This window comes from Meleagris gallopavo, chromosome 2, assembly GCF_905368555.1.
Source record: "Meleagris gallopavo chromosome 2, MGAL_WU_HG_1.1, whole genome shotgun sequence".
Classification (NCBI taxonomy): Eukaryota; Metazoa; Chordata; class Aves; order Galliformes; family Phasianidae; genus Meleagris; species Meleagris gallopavo.
The window spans coordinates 9,884,113-9,904,488 of record NC_139405.1 but is presented as its reverse complement, the minus strand read 5'-3'; the positions used below and the strand labels follow the sequence as shown (position 1 = coordinate 9,904,488).

At 39.9% G+C, this 20,376-nt stretch overlaps 1 protein-coding gene across 5 annotated transcripts in view; it reads left to right on the top strand.

The window, feature by feature from the left end:
- Window positions 1-231: 231 nt before the first annotated feature.
- The window catches only part of FSHR (follicle stimulating hormone receptor), a 76,275-nt gene continuing 56,130 nt past the window's right edge, over window positions 232-20,376 (top strand). For 3 of the 5 annotated variants that reach the window (XM_085218882.1, XM_085218881.1, XM_010706604.4), the window contains exon 1: window positions 232-489. In XM_085218882.1, coding sequence (XP_085075008.1) covers window positions 305-489 — 185 coding nt within the window. In that variant the 5' untranslated portion in view covers window positions 232-304. Of the gene's footprint in view, window positions 490-1,403; window positions 1,543-20,376 lie in introns of all 5 variants that reach the window. The other 2 variants (XM_085218884.1, XM_085218883.1) reach the window with 2 other exon arrangements.

The window sequence follows — 20,376 nt, the reverse complement described above, 5'->3', positions numbered from 1 at the left end:
CCCTTTCCATTGTAGATACGCACTGCATCAAAAGTATTCTAGTTCATTCAGCTGGGGCCTGCGATTTCAACGATACTTAAAAATTATAATCTTAAATATTATACAACAGTTTTGTCTTGGAAAATCAGCCTCGCTTCTCTCCATCCTAATGTAAGCCCATAAAGGATCTTTGACCATGAACTGAAACTTGCTGAGAAAGCATCTCCCAGGAGTCACGTGTTCCATCTCAGCTTTTAGGGCGGACCTTCAAGGAAGGGCGTCTCTCTGAGTTGCACCGTGAGGTCTTCATACTCCTTCCTTCTAGATGGAAGAGAAGGAGACAAATGTGAAGACAGAGATGTCCTTGGGTCTTACCTGCTTGCTGATTCTCCTGGCCAGCTGCTCCTGCTGCCAGCACCGCACGTGCCACTGTGCAGGCAGGATATTCATCTGCCAGGAGAGCAAGGTGGTCCAGCTGCCTCGGGACATTCCCACCAATGCCACAGAACTGTAAGTAGGGAGAGGGAAGGGTGCAAGCAGCTCTCTTGCCAGCTTTCAACATAGCTGCTGCTTGGCAAGCCAAGGGCTGTATTTGTAGGGGGTCACTGGGGAACCTCACACCAGCTGTGGAAAAGCACTGTGCTTCCTTTGGCACTTGGTTAATTACAGCTTGAAGCTCCTCTCCCTTACTCTTATAATGCTCCCTTTCAGATCTCTGTTAAGAGAAGATGTAGTACCATATAATACAAAGTACAGACTAGATTTTAAATAGGATTCCTTGGTGCTGTGACAGCAATTTGAAGCTTTGTAGGGTTTCTTTACAGCTTGCTCTCACCATCAAAGCATGTTTGGGGCAGGCAAGTTTTACTACAACAACCGAGTGAGTTCTTCTGTCTGTGCTGCAGGGCCTTCCCAAAGGCTCAGGCTTATTTGCCAAGAAGCAGCTTATTGTTTTCTGTTTTGAAATCACAAAGGCAGTAAAGAAAGGACTGAGATAAGCTTCAGAGGGCGATTCTCCTGTATCAGAGAAGCAGCGTGACTGACTTGGAGGGAGCTGACTGTGTAAAGATACAGTATTGTATTATTTGAGGAAGAGTTTTGTTTATCTTAAAGCTTCTTGTTTTCATGAACAGTACCGTATAGCAGCTGTTTTCTGTGTCACTAGCACAGGCAAGCAAGAGAAGTCATGCAATGTCAAGCACCTGCATAAGCAATTGTTTTCCTTTTAATTTATCTTAAAGCAGATCGTATTGCTCTTTGCCTACACCCATAGCTGTCTGGCATCATTAGCATCTAAAGCAAAAGTGAAAGGAATCATCCTGGATAAATCCTTCTATTAATTGGAGCAGTAAGTTTGGTGGGAGGATACAAAGAAGAATGATACATTGCGAGTTGAAAAATACATCCCTATCTTGACCTTACAGACCACACCATACCCCCACTTACTGTCCCACAGTTTGCCGAGCACAGAAGTTTTGTTTTATTCAGAAGAAGCAGTTGTTTTGCTCAATGAATCAGTGGACTGCAGTGAAAATTTGGAGAAAATGCCTGAATTAGCCACAGGTCAGTAAAAGTTTAAATCATTCTCACAACTAGAGAGAAAAAAATCATCTGTGAATTAGGTCATCTAGATTTTGGGCAAACCGTGCTCCAGGCATACACTGCTAATTTTGTTTAATTTTGCTATGATTGTTTCTTTAGATTACACGGTTAAGGTCTGCCTTCTAGGGATTGAAGGAAAAAAAAAGCAGTTTATAATTATTTCTGCAAATAAGCAGAGTTTTATATTGCCAAAAAGCACCTGCTAGCAAAATGGGATTTGTTTCCAGCAGATCCTTGTTAACTTCTCTGGGGTTTGTTAAGGTTGTTAACTGCTGGTGTTTCAGCACAAGTGTGTGTTCCCTAAGGCAGGCTGACTGCAACGTCAGTGTGACTGAGAGCATCAGCTGCGTCCTCTCTTCTTGCAGTAAATGTTGTACTTGGAATCTCTTGACTTGACTCTTCCCATTTACACCAACTTTTGTTTCCTCAGGAGGTAATTCTGGTCCTTGTAAACCAGTGTAGCCTGGGATTAACTTCAGCATAGTTATTGAACTCAAATACTCTGTAAAGTATGGTGTTCGTGCAACGAAAACTGGATGCATTGGCTGAGGAGTTCAGTCACAGATAAGCCTTAGATCTTCATTCAAAGTGAGATGGGAACTCTAGAAAAGTGCCTTCCCATGCACTTCTATGCTGAGTGCCCAGTAGGGCTGTTTCAGCAGACTGAAATAGACCTCGCCACTCCAGATGCTGTTGCAAATGCACCACTGGTAACAGAGAAGATGCTTTCCTCATTGTTCTTCAAAACACTTCTAGGAGTCAAAAGGGCTTTAAAACCAGTGTGGCACCTGGAGCGTAGACGGCAAAAGCATCCTCTGCAGAACATGAACACAAACTTCTCCCTGCCAAGTACAGGTCCTGCAAAGTGCTTTGTTTCTCTAAGAACTCGTTCTGAAAGTGCTGGATGTGTTTTATGGCTTGACATGAAGGAGGGGTCTTCAGTTTATTTTAATCCTTTTACCCTCTGTTATGTGGTCTTGATGGCTTTCCTCATTTATCCCGGTGTCTTTCCTAGTTTTAGCCGTTGAAAAACAAGCTCAGTAGAACTCCAGCACTTCTGCTTCCGTGTGTTTCTGTTTCACTACAGTTATTTCTCAAGTTGGGAAACTGGCAAGCAGCTATGTTACATAGTAAAAAAAAAAAAACCTTAGGATGAAAATAAAAAATAGCATCCTCGCAGAACAACTGGCTGTTATGCTGTTCTTTGCTGCAGTTGATTTTTGTGTGATTGGTTTGGGTTAGTTTGTTCTTGTTATTTTTTCGGGCGTTTTGTTTATTTATTTATTTGGTGAGTTTTTGTTTGTTTTGTTTTGTTTTGTTTTTGTGCTGGAGGGAGGTTTATGAGGTTTTTGACCTATTGGCCACTGACACACACTGCTACGGTGTTTTTTCAGTTATTTCCCGACAGTGAGAGCTTATGCTCGGCAGAGAGTGTGAGCTTTGCAGCATGGTGTGAGAGCAGAGGCTCTGCTCCCGGCTCAGCACCTGCTTTAGCAAGGGCAGCACAGAGAGAAGGTTTGCAGCTGCTTAGAGCAAGCCATTTCTGAACAACAGCACACAGAGCAGGGATTGGAAGCCACAGGTTTCCAGTTCTGCAGTGCCTGTTTTTGCAAAAGCTCTGGAGAGGACTGCTGCACCTCTGGGTGTGTTCTCTGCTCCTTGCTCATTTGAGATTCCTCTGCAGCTGGCCTGCCCCACGAGTTTGCAGGAGCAGATGGTTCTTATTAGCTGTTCTATTTTATAACTTTTCCTTGGAGGAGGAGTTCCAAAGGAATATATTTTGGCTTTTATATAGGTAGATAGATATATAAATAGATAGATGGTGAAATGCTTTTGAGAAATACATGAGGCTGTGACTTACTGTACTGGAAGCAATCCATGAGCAAAGAGAGACAGAAAGTTCAGATGGGGAATTTAGGTTCATTTGTGTCAGAGTATTAACTATTATACTATAACTATTATGATGCAAAATGAGAGGGGAACAACTGATTCATCACCTGTGATAGTTCACTCCTTAAAGAATTAAAGGAGTTTTAAGATGCTGTGTCAAGCTTTGTAGACCATCCTTATTATTTACTAAGGTTTTGTTTGCCCATAGAGATCTTGATTTGAGAAAGTTACGCAAACACAAATAGCTTGCTCTCAAATAGGAGGGATCCTTTCAGGAATTTATCAAACTACTTCAAGCAGAATCATGTGTGTAGCAAATGGGAATACAACTAGAGATGCCAGGAGAATCTTACTCATCTCTAACTGTACCCTTCCTTGCTTTTGAGCTTCTGATCTGAGTGCCTTAAATCACACTTACACTACCCCATGAAAGTAGAGAGATGTAGCCTAGCAGTTAGGTGTACCCATTTGGGCAGTAGAATATATCTCCAACAAAATAAAGCAACAGTACATGGCAGCTTTGTAAAAGAAATGGAAAAGGGTTGCTTGATCCAATTCTGCTTGCATTCCCACAGGGTTATGTGACAGAAGTATCAGTATCAGTGTTTTATTTGCATCTTATAATTGGTGTTATTTTTAAAAGGTATTATGAAATCAAATGTGTTCATGCTGTATTCATTACATGGAGAAACTGTCTCCAGCTAAGTTGATTTCCTTATTTACAGTTGCTTCTAAACAGCACTCACACAATGATTAGTCCTCCTTAGCCCACGGCAGCAGGGAGAGGTGGACCAACAGGTACTTCTGCTTGCCTCTTTCTGAGCCATGGAGACGTTGTAAGAAACCTCTTTGGAGAATGAAGGCTACTCAAAGAAAGCTTGCAAATGTGTTACTCAGCCAATTAAAAGTTCCCCCGTGAGGAACTGTTTGATGTGTTAGTAAGCCAGAGGCTTCAGCAGGAGAAGGCTGCCAGTTTTAGGAAGGAGTAGCTAAGATGACTGAAATAATTGACACTGGAGACAGCCCGTCATTTTGCACCCATCTGTCACAATGCTGCCTGAAAGAGAGGGAAATTGCAGGCAAAATTAATAAGAGCAAGCCTTGATCATAGTGTTTTGTACTTTAAAATACCTTCTCCATCTTCACTAACCAGTTTAGCCATTGGCAGAGCCGTTTAAATGTATGTTATGTAGAAGCTTTTCTCTCATGTATCTGCAAACTATAAACAGTGGGGCTTTTCTTGCCTTCTGCATAGGTGTTTTTGTACCACTGCTCAAGGTTATTTATTTTACACTATCAAGTCAAGGCTGAGTAGGTGTCTGCCCACTAGAACAGTGACTGCCTCGAAATAGCAAGTTCTGTGTTATAAACCGAGTCAGATGTGTTTCCCTGAGACGCAAGCTATGAACAACATGAATGGGAGCTGCAACACTCCCAGTGACAGCTGCAATTAGATTTTTGTTATGCTTTCACACAGAAGGTTGAAATTTTCAAGCAATTACAGCTCTTATTCAGGTGTTTATACAGGTGAATTGACCTTAATACAGGGTGTGGAGAGAAGAAACGCAGCTAACAAAAAGAAGACCTGTGAAGCTTTCAAGTACATTATGCAGTTAATCAATAAATCTACACGTTATCAGACAGGGATGATAATATTTGCACAGCAGAGCATATGCATTTTGTATTGCGTACTATCTGAAGCCAAACTTTTTAAAAACTCTTCCTTTTTAACCAGCGTTGCTTCTGTTAATATAGAAAAAGTCTATGGCTAGTGTTATGTTCCTCTCTTTTCAAGTTTATGACCAGTTCACGCTTTGAAGCTGAACATTAGGGCTTGGTGTGCAATCACCAGTTGTACAGTGCTGGAGAGGTCCAGTGCATATTTTGGGTTCTGTATTTGATATTTCCATTGGGAGGATAAAAAGAAATAAGCAGAGCATAAGAAGACAAAAAAGGCTCAAGGAAGCAAGTGACACTAAAGAAGGATAATAAACCCTGTAGGGCAGATCTTCAGCTAGTATAACTTGCCAAGTACATATCTCTGTAGAAACATCCAGTTTTCGCAGACTGAGAAGCATTTCAACATAAGGAGGTGCACTGTGTGCAATACAAGGGGCTTTCATGCTGCACCATGCTCTGCTGGCTTATTTGTGGTAATGTGGCAATGAATGCATGACTTCCACCTGACTTGCAATGACTGAAATGCATGATCTAGTCTGAAGGTGTATAGGTGTGTATCTACTGCATCTCTGAAATGGGAATGCATTCATTTAAAATGCAGTGGCAGTGTTTGACTTGTTATATCACTAAGTTTTTCCAGGGAAACAGAGTGAAAGACAAGACTTGTATTTTTTGTTTGCATATGACATTGGGATTTTACAAAAGGTCACAGCATGAGCCCTTGGGGTCAGCTACAGAGACTCCTGCTCACAAATCTAGACTTTCCAGCAGCTTCTGTCTGGTTCCCTGTGAGGCATAAATTCGCATCCGACTCTGTCTGGATTCTCTGCCTGTTCAAACAGGTATCCTTAGGACAGAAGGTGTTTCTGCTGTTCTCCAACCAAACCGACGGTTTTACTCTTCACTCTCTTAGTCGTTATTCTGAAGCATTTAAGTCGTACAATGTGACTGTCACATGCACGTCTTCATTGTAGGAGGTTTAAAAAGATTCCAGTTTAGAAAACAAAACTTATGTAGGCACTGGCATGTGATCTCTGAGATCCATAATTTGTAAAAAGGCAAATAATTCTTTGGAATAACAAAACCAAGGAGAGAAATATGGTTAGGGACCTAATTGATGAGGAACTTTCCTATTCTTCATGTGTCTTTTTGTGTTTGTGTGGATTAGGAAAATATTTACGGTAAAAATGATGCTCAGAATCAAAGATTTGTATAAAAATCAACTGGTGGAGCACATGCTTACATTTACATTAGCTGAAGCACTGTCCTAAGCACAAAAAGAACTGGGCTTATGTCACTTCCCAAGTCTTCCAACAGATGAATGGGGTTCCTGGGATTTCTCATCTCTGTGTCTCAAAATAAAGTCTCCCAGTTTGACATTTTAGACATGACCTGCTTTACATCTACTTATAAAGAATCATAACTTGTTTATTGAATGACATTAATATCAGTGTTTTTTTCTAAAGCATTTGGAAGATTAAACTTTGCCATTTGTAGCTGCTGTGCTTCTTTCTTTTGTCTCGAACAAAATGTCTTCATCTTGGATGTGTCCCCATTCAAATCTTGTCTCACTTAATTATATCCTAGAAAAGTTTGCCAGTAATGTTATTTATAAGATGTGGGCTGGTAGGCACCAAGGCTGAGCAAGAGAGTTCTGGTAAGGTCAGATACGGTTAGCTTTCAAATTAAAATGTGGTTAAAAGGGAGAAGTTGTTAATTTTAGGGGACATAATAATGAGGAATATAGATCCATCTTTTATTGCTTTGATAAAAATATGGATTAAAAAAGCAGGTATGAAGAATTCTGAATTCACCAGTGTGTTGCAGCAGCCGATTTTCCTTTGCTCTGAATGGTGTGTCTTACTAAACCCTTCAGTCATGAAGAGCTCAAGGTGTTTATGCTGAGGTGGATGCAGAAAGATGAGTGTTTGTGCCTCATCCTCCAATCCAACGGGGAATAAGCTGCTGTGCTGTCGGTGTCATGAAGCCATGCAGAACTCCTCAGTTTTCTCTCTTTCTGTGTTTGTCCATGCACTGCACCTTCAGCTCCTTGCTCTAGTTTATAAATGACATTTGGGGAATTTCAGTTAATCATTTTCTGGATCTGGCCTTTAGCAAAGTCATATCAGCACTACAGTGTGGAAGAATAAATCTTATTAACTCCCTCAAACCTAAACCATGTCTCTTAAGACTTTACTAGTGGTATTTTGTGACGTATATTGAAGATTTCCATTGGAAGATGATTCCAAAAGTTCTCTGCTTAATTCTGCAATTATTCACCCATTAAATGTGTCATCTGATAGGCCTGCGGGAGAAAGTCTGCTGTACAGCTGGAGGGTTTTCTTCCCAGGTGCCAAGGAGGGTCTCACTGAGCTGGGAACATCGCTCATAACACTAGGTACGTGGAGAGCTTAGCTTAACAAGGATGAAAAATAAGAGAGTAGATGAGGGATGCTAAAAGAACAGACAGTGTGGTCATATCAAAGATCTCCAGTGAATATACTGTCTTGAGGTGAATAACTGCTCTGTGTGCCTGCAGTTTATATATAGCAGGGGGTCCAGTGAAACTGAACCAAATTATATAGTGTAGCAAAGAGGAACAAACTCAGTCACCTCACTGAGGAATGGAAGAAACACATGCAAAGTTCCCTGTACTTTATACAGTCTCCTCTAGCTTGACAGCTTTTTATTTAGTTCTCTTAACTTTCCTGAGTGTCCTTGTGCAGGCAAGCTAAAAGATAATTGGGATAGGTTCACAGCTAATTTAAATTGTCATAGCTTCATTAACTTCAGTGGCAAGAGCTGAGTTCGTTTTCACTGTATGGCAGTGGGGACCTCTGCCAGCAATGTGTTTGTGGTGACAGTGGTTTGGCAATCTATCTGTGTGTGCTTTTGATAAACAGAACTCTTTGGGCACAAAATGCAGGTATTGTTTTTTCATAATGGTGTATTAGGCTTATGCTATGAGAGGCAATACTGTGGTAGGAAAAGTCACTTTCCTTTGTTTAAGATATTGACCTTTCCAGGCAGAGCCTGCAAATTATTTCTCAGCCTCTTCCTATGGTTTGATGAGATTGCTCTTATTAGCAGTGAAATGCAAGTCTTTAAAATGAAGCTTATTCTAAATTATAGGTCAGAATCAAGCCTGGATTTCATGTAAGAGTGTAGAAAAAATATTTCTTTTAATTGTATTGCATAAATCATAATAAGGAGCCCAACTGCTGCCTTTCTTCTGGTGCAGCTTCTTTGATTTTTAGCATGTAGGGTCAGGAAAGCTTGTGATTTGTTCTCTTTATTTAATGTTTTCTTCCAAACATCCTCATGCACTTTGGGAGCTCAGTCTGAAATATATGGATGCTTCTTATCTTTCATTACCTTATCAGGCCACTTTGATGCATTTGTTCCCAGGTAGCCAGAAGAGAATTTACAGCTTTATTACATGCAAAGGGAGATATGTGTCTGCTTGAAATGAAAACTGCCTTCAATCCAACCATGCACAAACTAGTCCTTGTTTTTCATTAATATGTTTCCATAACTTTCAGGTTTTCTGAACCATGTTTTTGCCTGGACTGGCTAAATAACTCTCTATCTTTAACTGTAACACATTCAAAATTTGATAAGGTCAGGGCAGCCTGGACTTTGAACATTCTGTTGCTTGGTGAGCTGCGAGCTGAAGCTTTCCACTCTGTACACCATCTTATCTACACAAGAATGCAGTTGCTAGTCAGCACATTCACATACTTGGCCTAGAAATCCCGTTTTGTGAAAGCCTATGCAAGACTGTCCTGGTAACTTTCCTGGTGATGTTACATTTCCCTATAGCTCGTATAGAGGATCTGATTTCTGATATGATGCTTTGTTCAAATATAGCCAGTTAATAAGAATTGATTTGCAAATATTTCTTCGTACGCAATCTGTGAATCTTCAGTGGTTTCCCAAAAACTCTGTGTACATAAATACTGGGTGGGGAAAAAAATCCAAGTTTTCTGTGTTTGTTTCACCCTTTGATTGAGTGGCATAAGGAGGGCATGTATGTTAAAGTGATGCTCAGCAAACGTTTTTGGATTTGAAGTGGTAATTAGTCATGTTTAATAAGGATATGGAGTTAGTCTGTGAAGATTGGAAGAGGAAGTAGAAAAAGTGGTGTGTACTTTGGTTTGGTTTTTTTCATTAAAGGGGATTGTCGCATAGGCAGATTAGAGATTTTAGCAGTTTTCTGTAATAAACCAGAATCTTTTATTGGTTTTATATTCTGTGCTATACCTCACATTTAGAAATGATCTCTGGTATAACTGTCTTGCCCATGTTGGCTTTGAGAACTGTGGATTTCTGTGCCAACTTTTGCTTCTATTTCTTTTTTCACTGCCATAAATAAATTGGGCTGTTGCCTTTTGCACCCCAGTAAGCATGTTGGAGGACAGAGCCCATGTCAAAGGACATGCTATTTAACAGGAAGCACTCAAATCTAAGAGAGCAAAAACAGTCATCTATGCAAGAAAGAAAACTTAACTCCAGCAGTGGGAGTTACAGCCCATGCTGTATTCTCTGGCATTTTCATCCTCAAGTGCAAAAAATGAGCACAAATCAGCCAAATCCCTTTTCTCCTTCTTAACTACTGGGAAATAATCAATGCTGAAGTTTTTTCTTAGAGCTTGGTCTCGCAGCTGGAATATTTATGGATATACCAAAATTTCTGAGCAGCCAAGGTGTAAGCAGAGAGTCTGTAAATCTCCTCTCCTTGCAGCCCCAGCACTATTAGGAGGCATAGGTTTGATGCTGAAAAACTTGCCTCATCCCTGAAGTTTTGTTTGGCCACCAAAGATACTATGGAAACCTTTTTTTTTGTTTGTTTGTTTTGGCAAGTGGAGAGTCATAAAAGTACAGATTGTTAAAGAAAAAATTGGAAAAGAAGAAATGACAGCAGTACAAGAAATGTCCCAACAGGACAACTCTCTCTAGGTGGAATTGCTGGTTTGGAAAAATGTCCACTGTATCTGAATCCCAGGAGTTATAAATCTCCTATTTGCAGTATATTGTTGCCATGGTGGATGAAGACCAGGCTATGCTCTTCATGGTAGTGACCCCTGAGAGGAATATCCTACAAGAAAATGTAGAATTTTATTCCACAAATATTTGTACACATCCTAATTGCTTTGCCCAAGCAGCTCTGTTGTGTTCCAATGGGACAAATCATAGGTGTGGAACTACCCATCTGTATGTATTTGCAGATTCAGGACTTTGTACTATTGCACTGCACAGAAATAACTCCAAGGAAAAATAAAAAGGTTTCGGAAAGTACGAATGAAATACAGACCTGATAAAATTTATTTAAAGTTATGAGTTGGAATTTTAATGGTTTTAATAAGGTGTACGGACATGTTGAGATATTCTTAGTGTTTGCGAAGATTTCCGTAAATATGAACAGATTTCACAGCGTTCCTTTTAAGTAGCTAAAATACAATTTTAATCATTTCAGAAATGGTAAAGCTATAAGATGTAAATGACAAGTCATTTCCCCAGTTACAGGGTAACAGAGGGAATCAGAGGGGTAGCTGGGACTACAGCCCCTTCAGGATCGTATTCACCAGACCACAATCCTATGGCAAGGTATTTCCATGCTCAAGGAAACAAAAAAATATCTTGCATACTCATAACTTTCTTACAATGAAAAGGTTTTATGCTTAGCAAAAAGAAATGGCTGTTCTTTTGAATCTAAGTAATGAGTCATAACTCTACTATTTTTGTAGCATTCCAGCAGTGCATATGCAGTTTCAGGGTGTTTTCTCCTCCAATTCTTTATTGCTATCATAGTACTGCTGCATCATCATGTGTCCACATGTGTCCAGCCTGTTTTTCACCCTGTGAACCATACATCTGCCCAAGCCATGAGAAGACACTTTCTTCAAGAGCATCCACTGAGGAGTACTTTCCCTTTTGGCCATACTGGTGTCTTGTTCTGGCAGGGGCAGCCTCGTAGCTTCAGGACTGTAGACTTGCAGCAGTTATTGCTTGCCATTTTGTTTATCTGACAGAGGTGTGCACACTGTCTGGAAGCAGTGCTCCATTGCACTGGAAAGTGGAGAGTCTGACTCTTGGTCAAGGCTTTGGGAGATATTTTTTTTTTATTTTTTTTCTCTGTCAGGTTGCCAAAAGGTGGCCTTGGTTCTAGGTGTAGATTCATCTGTTTGGTGTCCTCTGGGCTGAAGGAACGTAATGGTGGTTATCAGCTAAAATAGGGAATGAGGCAGGGGCTGCTTCAGAAGTTCCTGCTCTCATCTCCCCAGAGATTTTTTGCATTCCACAGAAGCCTCACTAAGCTCTGCTTTGGAGGGAAAGCAGGCTGTTGTATTTATTAGCAGTGCCTTCCTTGCTAGCTAGAATATGTCTCTATAGTGTTCATGGTATAAAGGAATGCATACATTTCTGTAGTGCACGACATGCTTGTATCCTGATTTTATGAACAGCTGTAGGCTTTAGCTTATATTGTACAGATTCAGTGTTTCGTTTGTCCGAACTCTGGATTCATGTGGGCTTTTGATCCTAGAAGCCCACAAATCTATAAGCATGAGTCTTCAATATATTGTAAACTACTTTTCCTAGAGCACTCCAAAGATTTAAAACAGCGTACCTAGGCTATATAGAGGCTGAAAGTTCACCTTGGGCATTAAGAATAACATCACTGTGGGAGTTTCTATGGCACTGAGTCCTTCCAACAACAGTATCTGTATTTCAGTAGCTGTTGTTACAGAATCCAATGGCTGTGCTTCTGTGCTAGCATGCCTAATAGTATGCTTCCAAATTATGCTTGGCTTACATGTTCACCCCAGTGGTTATTTAAAAAGAAAACTCCATGAATTTTATTGAGGAGATGGTGGCTGAAAATACTTTCTGGGGTGGAGGGGCATGGAAAGGTGTCAAATCAATGGCTAACCATTCCCTGCCATCTTAATGCTGAAATAGCAATATTCTCTATGTTAGAGGCTACCTATGGCAGATAAAGCAGATGATACATCTGTGAATTTCAGGGGATTATCCTTGAATGAAGGAGGCAGGAATATCAAAAAGCATACACAAAGGCAGACAATATGCCAGTTGTTTCTTTCTCTACGTTCACTGCATAGTTACTTTCTTTGCAATTCAGTATATGGACCCTAAATATTCATTTGATGAATGATAATAGCAGTAGTGCTTTTGCCAAAAGCAGCATATAATAATTTTTAAACACTGCAATCTAATAAACAAAGCCCTAGGAAATAAATGTCCTTTACAACTGTCAAGCTCAGAGCAAATGTCCATTTTCTCATCACCACAAAGTGTGCCTTCATCTGAGAAAGTGGGAGAGAATGGCCAGAATCACGCCTGCTATTTTCACAGATTATTTTCAGGAATAGATATAGATGTTACATTAAAAAGGGAAGAAAGGGGGAAGAAAAAGTGATTGGGTAGCAAGATGAAATTATCAGAAATGCTGAAATACTGAACACTATGTGTAACCCAGCAGCTTAAGAGAGAGAAATTAGTGGCACGTTTTATCAACGATAAAATTCACTTATTCTTTCATTTTTTGTAAAACTGTCTTTAAATTAAGAGACCTTTCACCATGTAAGACATTTAAAAAAGAAAAAAAAAAGAAAAAGGAGATTGTGTAAAGAAGCTGTAATTAGAAATCTTAAAGTGATGATACAGGCTTTTGAAATGGATCTGAATATACATAATGATTCTGGACGGGTAAGTGTGAGACTTAACAATGACGTTTCAGGTTTGGTGGTGACACTGACTGTCATTTCTACTAGCCCAAAGGCAAAACCAAACATAGTTAACCAAGTCTCTTGCAGCGGATTCCATCAGCTAGATAAGGTGTGCAGCACTTAATGTACAGTACATCTGCTGATTGTGGATGTCACTGGAGAAGAATGTGAGGCCAAGTCGTTCTTTCGTTATGAACTCTGATCAGAATGATTCCATCTTTGCATAGACAGATTATCATTATGTTGCTGATTAGTTAGCCTCTGTTCCCACTATTCAAGCTTATGCATTTGGTAAAAGGTCTCTCCAATACACACTGAAAAATCAGTGGAAAAACTCCTATTGATATCTATTGGATTGTCCAATCCAATGGTCTTCTACTGCATTGCTTTAATACTTAGTAATCAGCATTGAAGCATCAACTAATGAAAGCCAAAGAGTCTTGGCAGCATTTTTTTCATACTACTTATGAATAAATGTGTATATAAAAAGAGAGTTTTAGACAAAATGAAGCCACTATACAATTTACACTCCTTTAATTATCTTCTGTCACAGCAAGTTATCATTACTTTTAATTAAGCAAATGTCTTTGGGATGGTGAGAGTATGAGGTGCTGCCTCATACTTTGCGCCTGCTGGAAATGTTTATTTCTGTATTGAAGCTTTAATATGAAGTATCAGAGGGAGAAAGAAAGAGAGTAGAGGTTTCAGAATCAAATATATTCAAAAATATTTGTCGGGCTTGCAGTTAATCACTATCGTCTTTTGCCGAGGAAGTTCCCTGTCTTCTGCAATGGCACTGCTTGCTATAAAACATGAAGTCCGCTTCTGATGGAAATGTAATAAAAACTGCTTATAGATCTAAGCTGAAATTTCTGTCAGACATTCAGTGTTATGTTCTTGAAGATTAAAACCTCTTTGAATATTTATTTGCAAGGTGTCCGGCTATTCTAGATCAGCTTTGAACTATTACTGGAGTGTGTGAATGATGCTCAGTAGTACATCTGTCACATACTCCATTATAATAAGGTTATTATTCCCCTTTCACTGTTTATCTATAATTCAGCTACAGCAATGAAAAAGACTCTTATGTACTATATGTGGGCACAAAGCCCGTGTAACCAATGCAAGCTTTTCAGCCAGAGGATGAAAGGGAGTTAGTGAAGGTTATCAGCGCCAGGCATTGTTCTCACACCTCTGGGGTGTCATGCGGTGTGCCAAAAACCTCTTCAGTTACACAGTATTTGTTTAAATAAATTCAGGGCTCTTCATTTGGACTTGGCTTAACTTTAATAAGAAGGCTATTTTGAAAGGGGGAAAAGCAGTGGGTTTTGTTGTTGTTGTTGTTTTTTGAAGTGCTTTAGTTTTCTGTGCTGCACTCATGTTAATGCTTGGGTGTTTGAGTTAAAAACTTTGCGATGAATGAGTAGCTCATGGTGATGTCCTTTTGCTAAACAGTATAACCACTCACATCCAGACCCAGGGCTGGTGACCTGGAGTTCAACTGAGATTTGAAAAGCTGTTTGGAGCTGCAATGTGCTTTTCCTCAGCTTCAGTATGGGGGAGGAGGCCACTACTAATAAAAATAAGCTTATGTGAGATTGGGTTATCGCCCTGTTACCCAGAGAAGGAAAGCAGCTGGGATTCTTCATTTTTTCCTGCCCTTTTAGGGGAGATCAGAGCACGCTGTGTAGCAGCAGTATCTCTGAGCTGTACCCCTACCTTGCTTTGATAGTTGACCAGCCCTTGTTGTGAGCAGCAGTGTGTCTGGGTGAATATGTCCAACACAGAGTAGGAATCATTTGCTGACGTGCTCCTTGGTCACCTGGCCGTGGAGCTTGTAAGCTCAGATTGACCTAAGCAGTCCCTGCAAAGCTCCTATGCAAGAAACATAGAAATGAAGAAAGCAAGCTATTCAGGTGCAAATGCCTCATGCTGATCAAACTTAATTCCTTCTTGCTCCCCTCTGGTGGATAAACTTTGGCCAGCTTTTTGGGTGAGAGGAAACAATCTTTCCTAACCTAAGCTAACATACAAAAGGCCACATTTTCAGAGAGTTGAACAACAATCTCTTCACTTGTGCATTTAATTCCACATGTAATGAAGGATACTTTGTGCTCCTTTGTCCATTTAGTTCTGTTCTCCCTGTAGATTTCTGCATTTACTTCCAGGACAAAGAATTCATATTGTACTTACTTATTTTCCCTGTAGAGGAAAGGAAAAAGAAAAGGAGGCTATGTTTGTGTTTGGATACCCAGAAACATTTATAGCTCTGCATCCAGCTCTGTGTACAACTGTTCTGAGAGATACTAAAAAGCTGCAAGAGGCTTCTTGTGCCACCTTATCTCCTTCAGACAAGAGAAGAGACCCCCTGGCTTATAATGATAGGCTACAGCCTTGATCGATTTGATCTGTGCTTTTGTCCTTCATCATAATTTGAGCTATTGATTCTATTTATTAAAACTAATTCAAGGAACATAAACTCTGAGTGCTGTGCTGTTCCAGATCAGGCTGCTCTGGGCAGTCTGATCTGAAGCTAATCCATTCACTGCTGATTTATTTTCATTCTGTTTTCAAGCAGAGTTCTGTTCTGTGTCCTTATTTTTTTCCTCCACCTCTCTCAGCAAAAAAACCAACAACTACAACAACAAAAAAAAACCATTTAATTTCACACCTCCAGTGGGAGCAGTGTGATCTGGATTCCTTTTTCTGATATGCAAAGTGAGCTCAGGAAAGTTTCTCTGGCTCATATTTGTGCAAGTTTTTACATGGAAGGAGGTGAGGAAAAATTAGAGAAATAGTACAGCAAATGGGTCACAGAAAGCCTTTAAGCATCGAGAGATTTACAAGGCCAAGTCTATTCCAGTTGCTACTGTCACTTCTCCTTGGTGCAAAATTCAGGGCTTTGTGTGTGTTTTAGGAGAGGGCAATTTGTAGTGTCCATGGGTGGGTGAGCTGAGGCAGAGATATTGTCCACTGGTCAGTAGCTTGCTTCTTAAAGCACCTATGTATGAGAAAAGAAACTCCGATCTCGTTTAGTTTCTGATTCCCTGGCTATTTTGCAGCAGATCATGTACTGCAGTCCAATATAATGAGCGGGAAGCAGAAAGCTTCAAAGAGAAATGGTTTTGAGGAGACTGTTTTGGTCTGGAGAAAAAAGAAAGTAGAGATTGAAGGGACTGTAAGAACTTGAAATTTCACATTGGCGGCATATTTCCCCCGGCTTTAAAAAGATTAGCAAAATGACCTCAAAAGACTTTGTGGAAAGCTGAAGTGTTCTTTTAATATTTTCATTATTAAAGAATGCTGAAGTGTTCTGATGGAATTTATTTTTAGAAATGTGTTGTAGAGCCAATTCTTTGGAATGAAATAAGAGTCTGAATGAGATGCTGAAAGCATTAACCCTGGTTCAGTTTTACCTTTTGATCTGCTGGCAGAGGGAGGGCACTAATCTTTTAATTGTTTTAACCTAAGGAGCAACCTTTTCTTCTGTGAGATACAAACACTCTAGCTGCAAATATCAGAGAATATTTCAACACTTCAATGAGACAGAGATCACCTTTTCCCAGTAGTGCTAGAACGAGTGTTTGCTGATGTGGGCATGTCAAATGGTGAGTCCCATTTTGGCAGAGCTGTCCCATGCTGGCTGTGTTGTGGTGATGGTTTTTTTTTTTGCTTTTCTGATGTGCATCTCAGTGAAGAGATAGGTGTTCCTCCTACTCTATCTGGCTCAGGCACACCTTGAGTGGTGTCATGTTTTGGTAGTCAAACTTCTCATGTTTTACTTACATTAATCTATACATTTCTTCATCTTCATCTACCACCAACAGTATCCTGTAGCAAAATGCTCCATAGCTTAACTAAATGTTGTGCAAAGAATTAAGTCCTTCCATTTTTGCAACTTTTTATCCAACTCTTGTCTTACTGTTCTGGCAATCATGGACAGTTGTCACCTTGCTCCTCACTCCATTCCCAGATAATTTTTGTCTATGGTTTTCAGGCCTTGTGAAGACCTTTGCAGGATACCATTCATGACCTTCCTTCACTTTATCAACTCTTACATCTATACTTGTTTCTTCCAGTCGGATGTTATCCAATTTTACGTAAGTTATCTAGGAAGAGGACAAAAGTATAGGTTTTACTCACTAAGGTTATGTATTGGCATGACTGCTAACGTCTTTCTTAGGGGGTCTTTCATAACCTGCAGCTGTGCCATGAGCAGGTCAAGTTCCTCCCATCTAGATTCCACCCTCCTGTCACCATCTTTAAGAGGACCGTGTGCATTTATTATTTCAAAGTGCTCTACAGAGGTCTCACATTTGAGCAGCACTGTGAAGGTGAAAAAACAAGGCATATCTTTATCCTGAATGTCTAATTTGTGGTCAAGCTGACATCTTTCTGAAACAATAATAAATGCTTTCAAATTCATTAAAGATCTCATCTTGACCCTAGTACGAGGTTTTCACTGTGTATTACTGGGAAGAGACATGTCAGTATTAAATGAGATAATATAGTTAGTGTTTATAAGGATGATGGTTGTATCTGTTCAGGTTCGTCATTATAACATCTGAAGGTAAATCCATGTTTATTAGAAGTTCAATAGATAAGCTTAACATTTGCAATGGTGAGCTAGCCTTCGCTAAAATAATGAAAAATATATTTTATTTTATTTTAGTACAAGAAGAAGTAATAAGATTCCTGGTTTCGTCATTTGTTTCTGTATATCAAATCAATGATGTCTATGGAGAAGAGATCTCAATAACTGAGAAAGACTGTGAGGGAGAAAAGAAACTGTCAGGGGAGTGGAGAATTAAATTGGAAAGAGCTATCCACATGCAATTCATATCTCTGTGAATGTTTCCCTCAGCAATAGCTAATAGATGAACTGAGAAAAGTTCTTGTCATGGAAACTGGGCAGCTACAAAGAGTACCAATGACCTGAGAATATACTGTGAGCTCTGACTATGACAGTAAACACAAATGTTTGCTGGACATAAATAAAATGTGCTAAATATGTCAGTCAAATAGAAGACCTCATCTTGGCCATTATCTTTGCGGTGCAAAGACTATACAAGCTCTTTTATGCATACAGGAACATACTGCTCAGACTAATCTAGTTGGTGCTTGCATGTTCAATGTGCTGGGTCCTTATTTTTCTTGCACAGACATCAGCATAATCAGGAGCCTCCTGGCAGTAGTCAGCTGGGATGTTCAGATCAGAGGAAGGCCTGACCAGAGAGCATGAACAGAAGGTTTTGTGTCTTTGTATGGTGCCAGACTAAATGAAAGATGGGATTTTTCAACTTTTCCACTTTGGGTGGTGGTTAGTTCAAAACATATCTAAAAATGTACAATTTGTTGTGTGAAAGGATGGAAATGCTCCACTCACCAGAGTGAGACATGGGATCATATGGCATTAGGCCAGCATATTTCTGTATGAACTGTGTAAGCACAAGTCTAATTGGTGCCTTGAGTACAGTGGAGGATGTGCCGTTCATATGCTGGACCCCTGCTGTGGGACTTGCTGTTTTCCCAAAACTGCCAGTTGAGTTGGTTGTGTTTGGTGCTCATGATGCTTTTTGGAAAGTATTAGCATATATTTGATAGGAGAAAGGATATTTGCCTTTACAAAGCTCACACTCAGATCCAGAGGAAAAAGATAAAAGTATGATCAATTTTTCAGGTGCTGTTCCTTAAATGGTTTCTGACCGCTCTGGTATCTGGGAGAATCAGGTATTTCATTGCAACTTCAAACAAGCTTTTGTGTATCCAAATAAATCTAAATATTCGGTGGAGATTCTCTTTCTTATTAGGCTGTGTGTGCTAGTTAAGTGAAGTAACAATGAGTAACTTTTCTCTGTATTTCATTATTTTATGAGATTTCAACTGTGTCCCTCTAAACAAAGTAGATATTGTGCTTATGAGACTATGGATAAGAAAGATTAAAAAGCATGATACTTGACAGTCTATAGAGCTGACAAATTGTTCATTCAGTTGTATGAAGCTAAACAAGTGGAGTGCTGGATTCTGCAGCTGGAACAGGGCAACCCGAGATGTATGTACAGACTGGGAGACGAGAGGCTGGAAAGCAGCCCCATGGGAAGGGATCTGGGAGCTTTGATTGACCACAAGTTGGTGAAGGATCTAGGTGAAGAGGGCGATGAGCATGGAACATCCTGCCCAGGGCAGTGGGTGTAGCTCCAATGCTGGAGCTCAGTGAGTGCTCAGTCAGTGCTCTCAGACATAGGATTTGGATTTTTGGAAGAGATGTATGAATCCCTTCCAACTTGGGATATTCTATGATTCTATGATCTTTCTAATGAATTAATCAGGCAAGATAAAGAGACAGAGGCAAGTTATTTATTATTTTGCTAAACAGTGCAGGATCAGCAATACATTTTGCAGAAAAACTTTTTGTTTGAAGAGAGTTTTATCTTAAGTAAAAAATCCAACCCAGAACTTACAGGATTTTGTCCATGGATAATTTATTTCAGTCAATAAAAATAGCATCATGTGTGATGAGCGTGCTGACATAGCAGGTCCTGAGGTCTTCAGGATGGAAACACTACAAACAAAGGGTACCTATCACCTTTCTGGTATAACCTGTACTGATGAACAGACCATTGTTCTTCTCCCTGCTGAGGAGTATGATCTATTTTAACTCAGTCCTGGGACAGGAATAGAGCTGTGTGTGAGCGAGATGTCTATTCTTGCTCCAAATCAAAAATGGGAAGAAAATTCTGAAGAAGACAATACATACAAAGCCCCCCATCTGCTTGGACTGTAGACATTTTCCATAACCTTGTTTGCCTTGACAAGTTGCCCACAGGAAAGAACATAAAGTAGAACACACTGTGGAAGAACAAAATACCCAGGACTTGTGCAGTGCTCCTTATACTAGGAAACTATTCAGAGAGATTAATGTGAATAGACACGACAGAGAGAGTTTGCTCAGAGTGAATGAATTTTTAATGGCTCTTCACCATAAAGATGGTTGTAGATATTAAGGTCACTTTTCAAGGAAGTAGCATATATTTCTCATGCTGTGTGTTTCTCAAAGGCCTATGTGAGTAAGCAGGGAGAGCAAGCGTGCGCTCTTCCAAATGTAGTGTAGTGTCTCCCAGTATAATCAATACTAATAAAGTGCAGCTATTTGTAAAAATAAAGCAAATGCTGTTTTCTGGTTTTCTATAACAGAGACAGAGTAACTTCATTCAATTAAGTTATTTATCTTACACAAAACAGTTTTCACTGCATGCCGTTGGCATTAATAGGAGCAATTTTGGCTGAGTTTTCAAGCATACTGTTGGCAGTTTTTGTGGGCAACTCATTCTTGACAGTTAAACCCTTTTTGGATGCGAGAAAGCTAGCTGTGAGTCTGTTCTCTGAATGTAAAGGGGACTTGTTTGTTTTTGCAATTCATACTTGGTGGCAAATCTTTATTCTCTGTGTGTCTGTACTGTGGGAACCAATGTCCCAG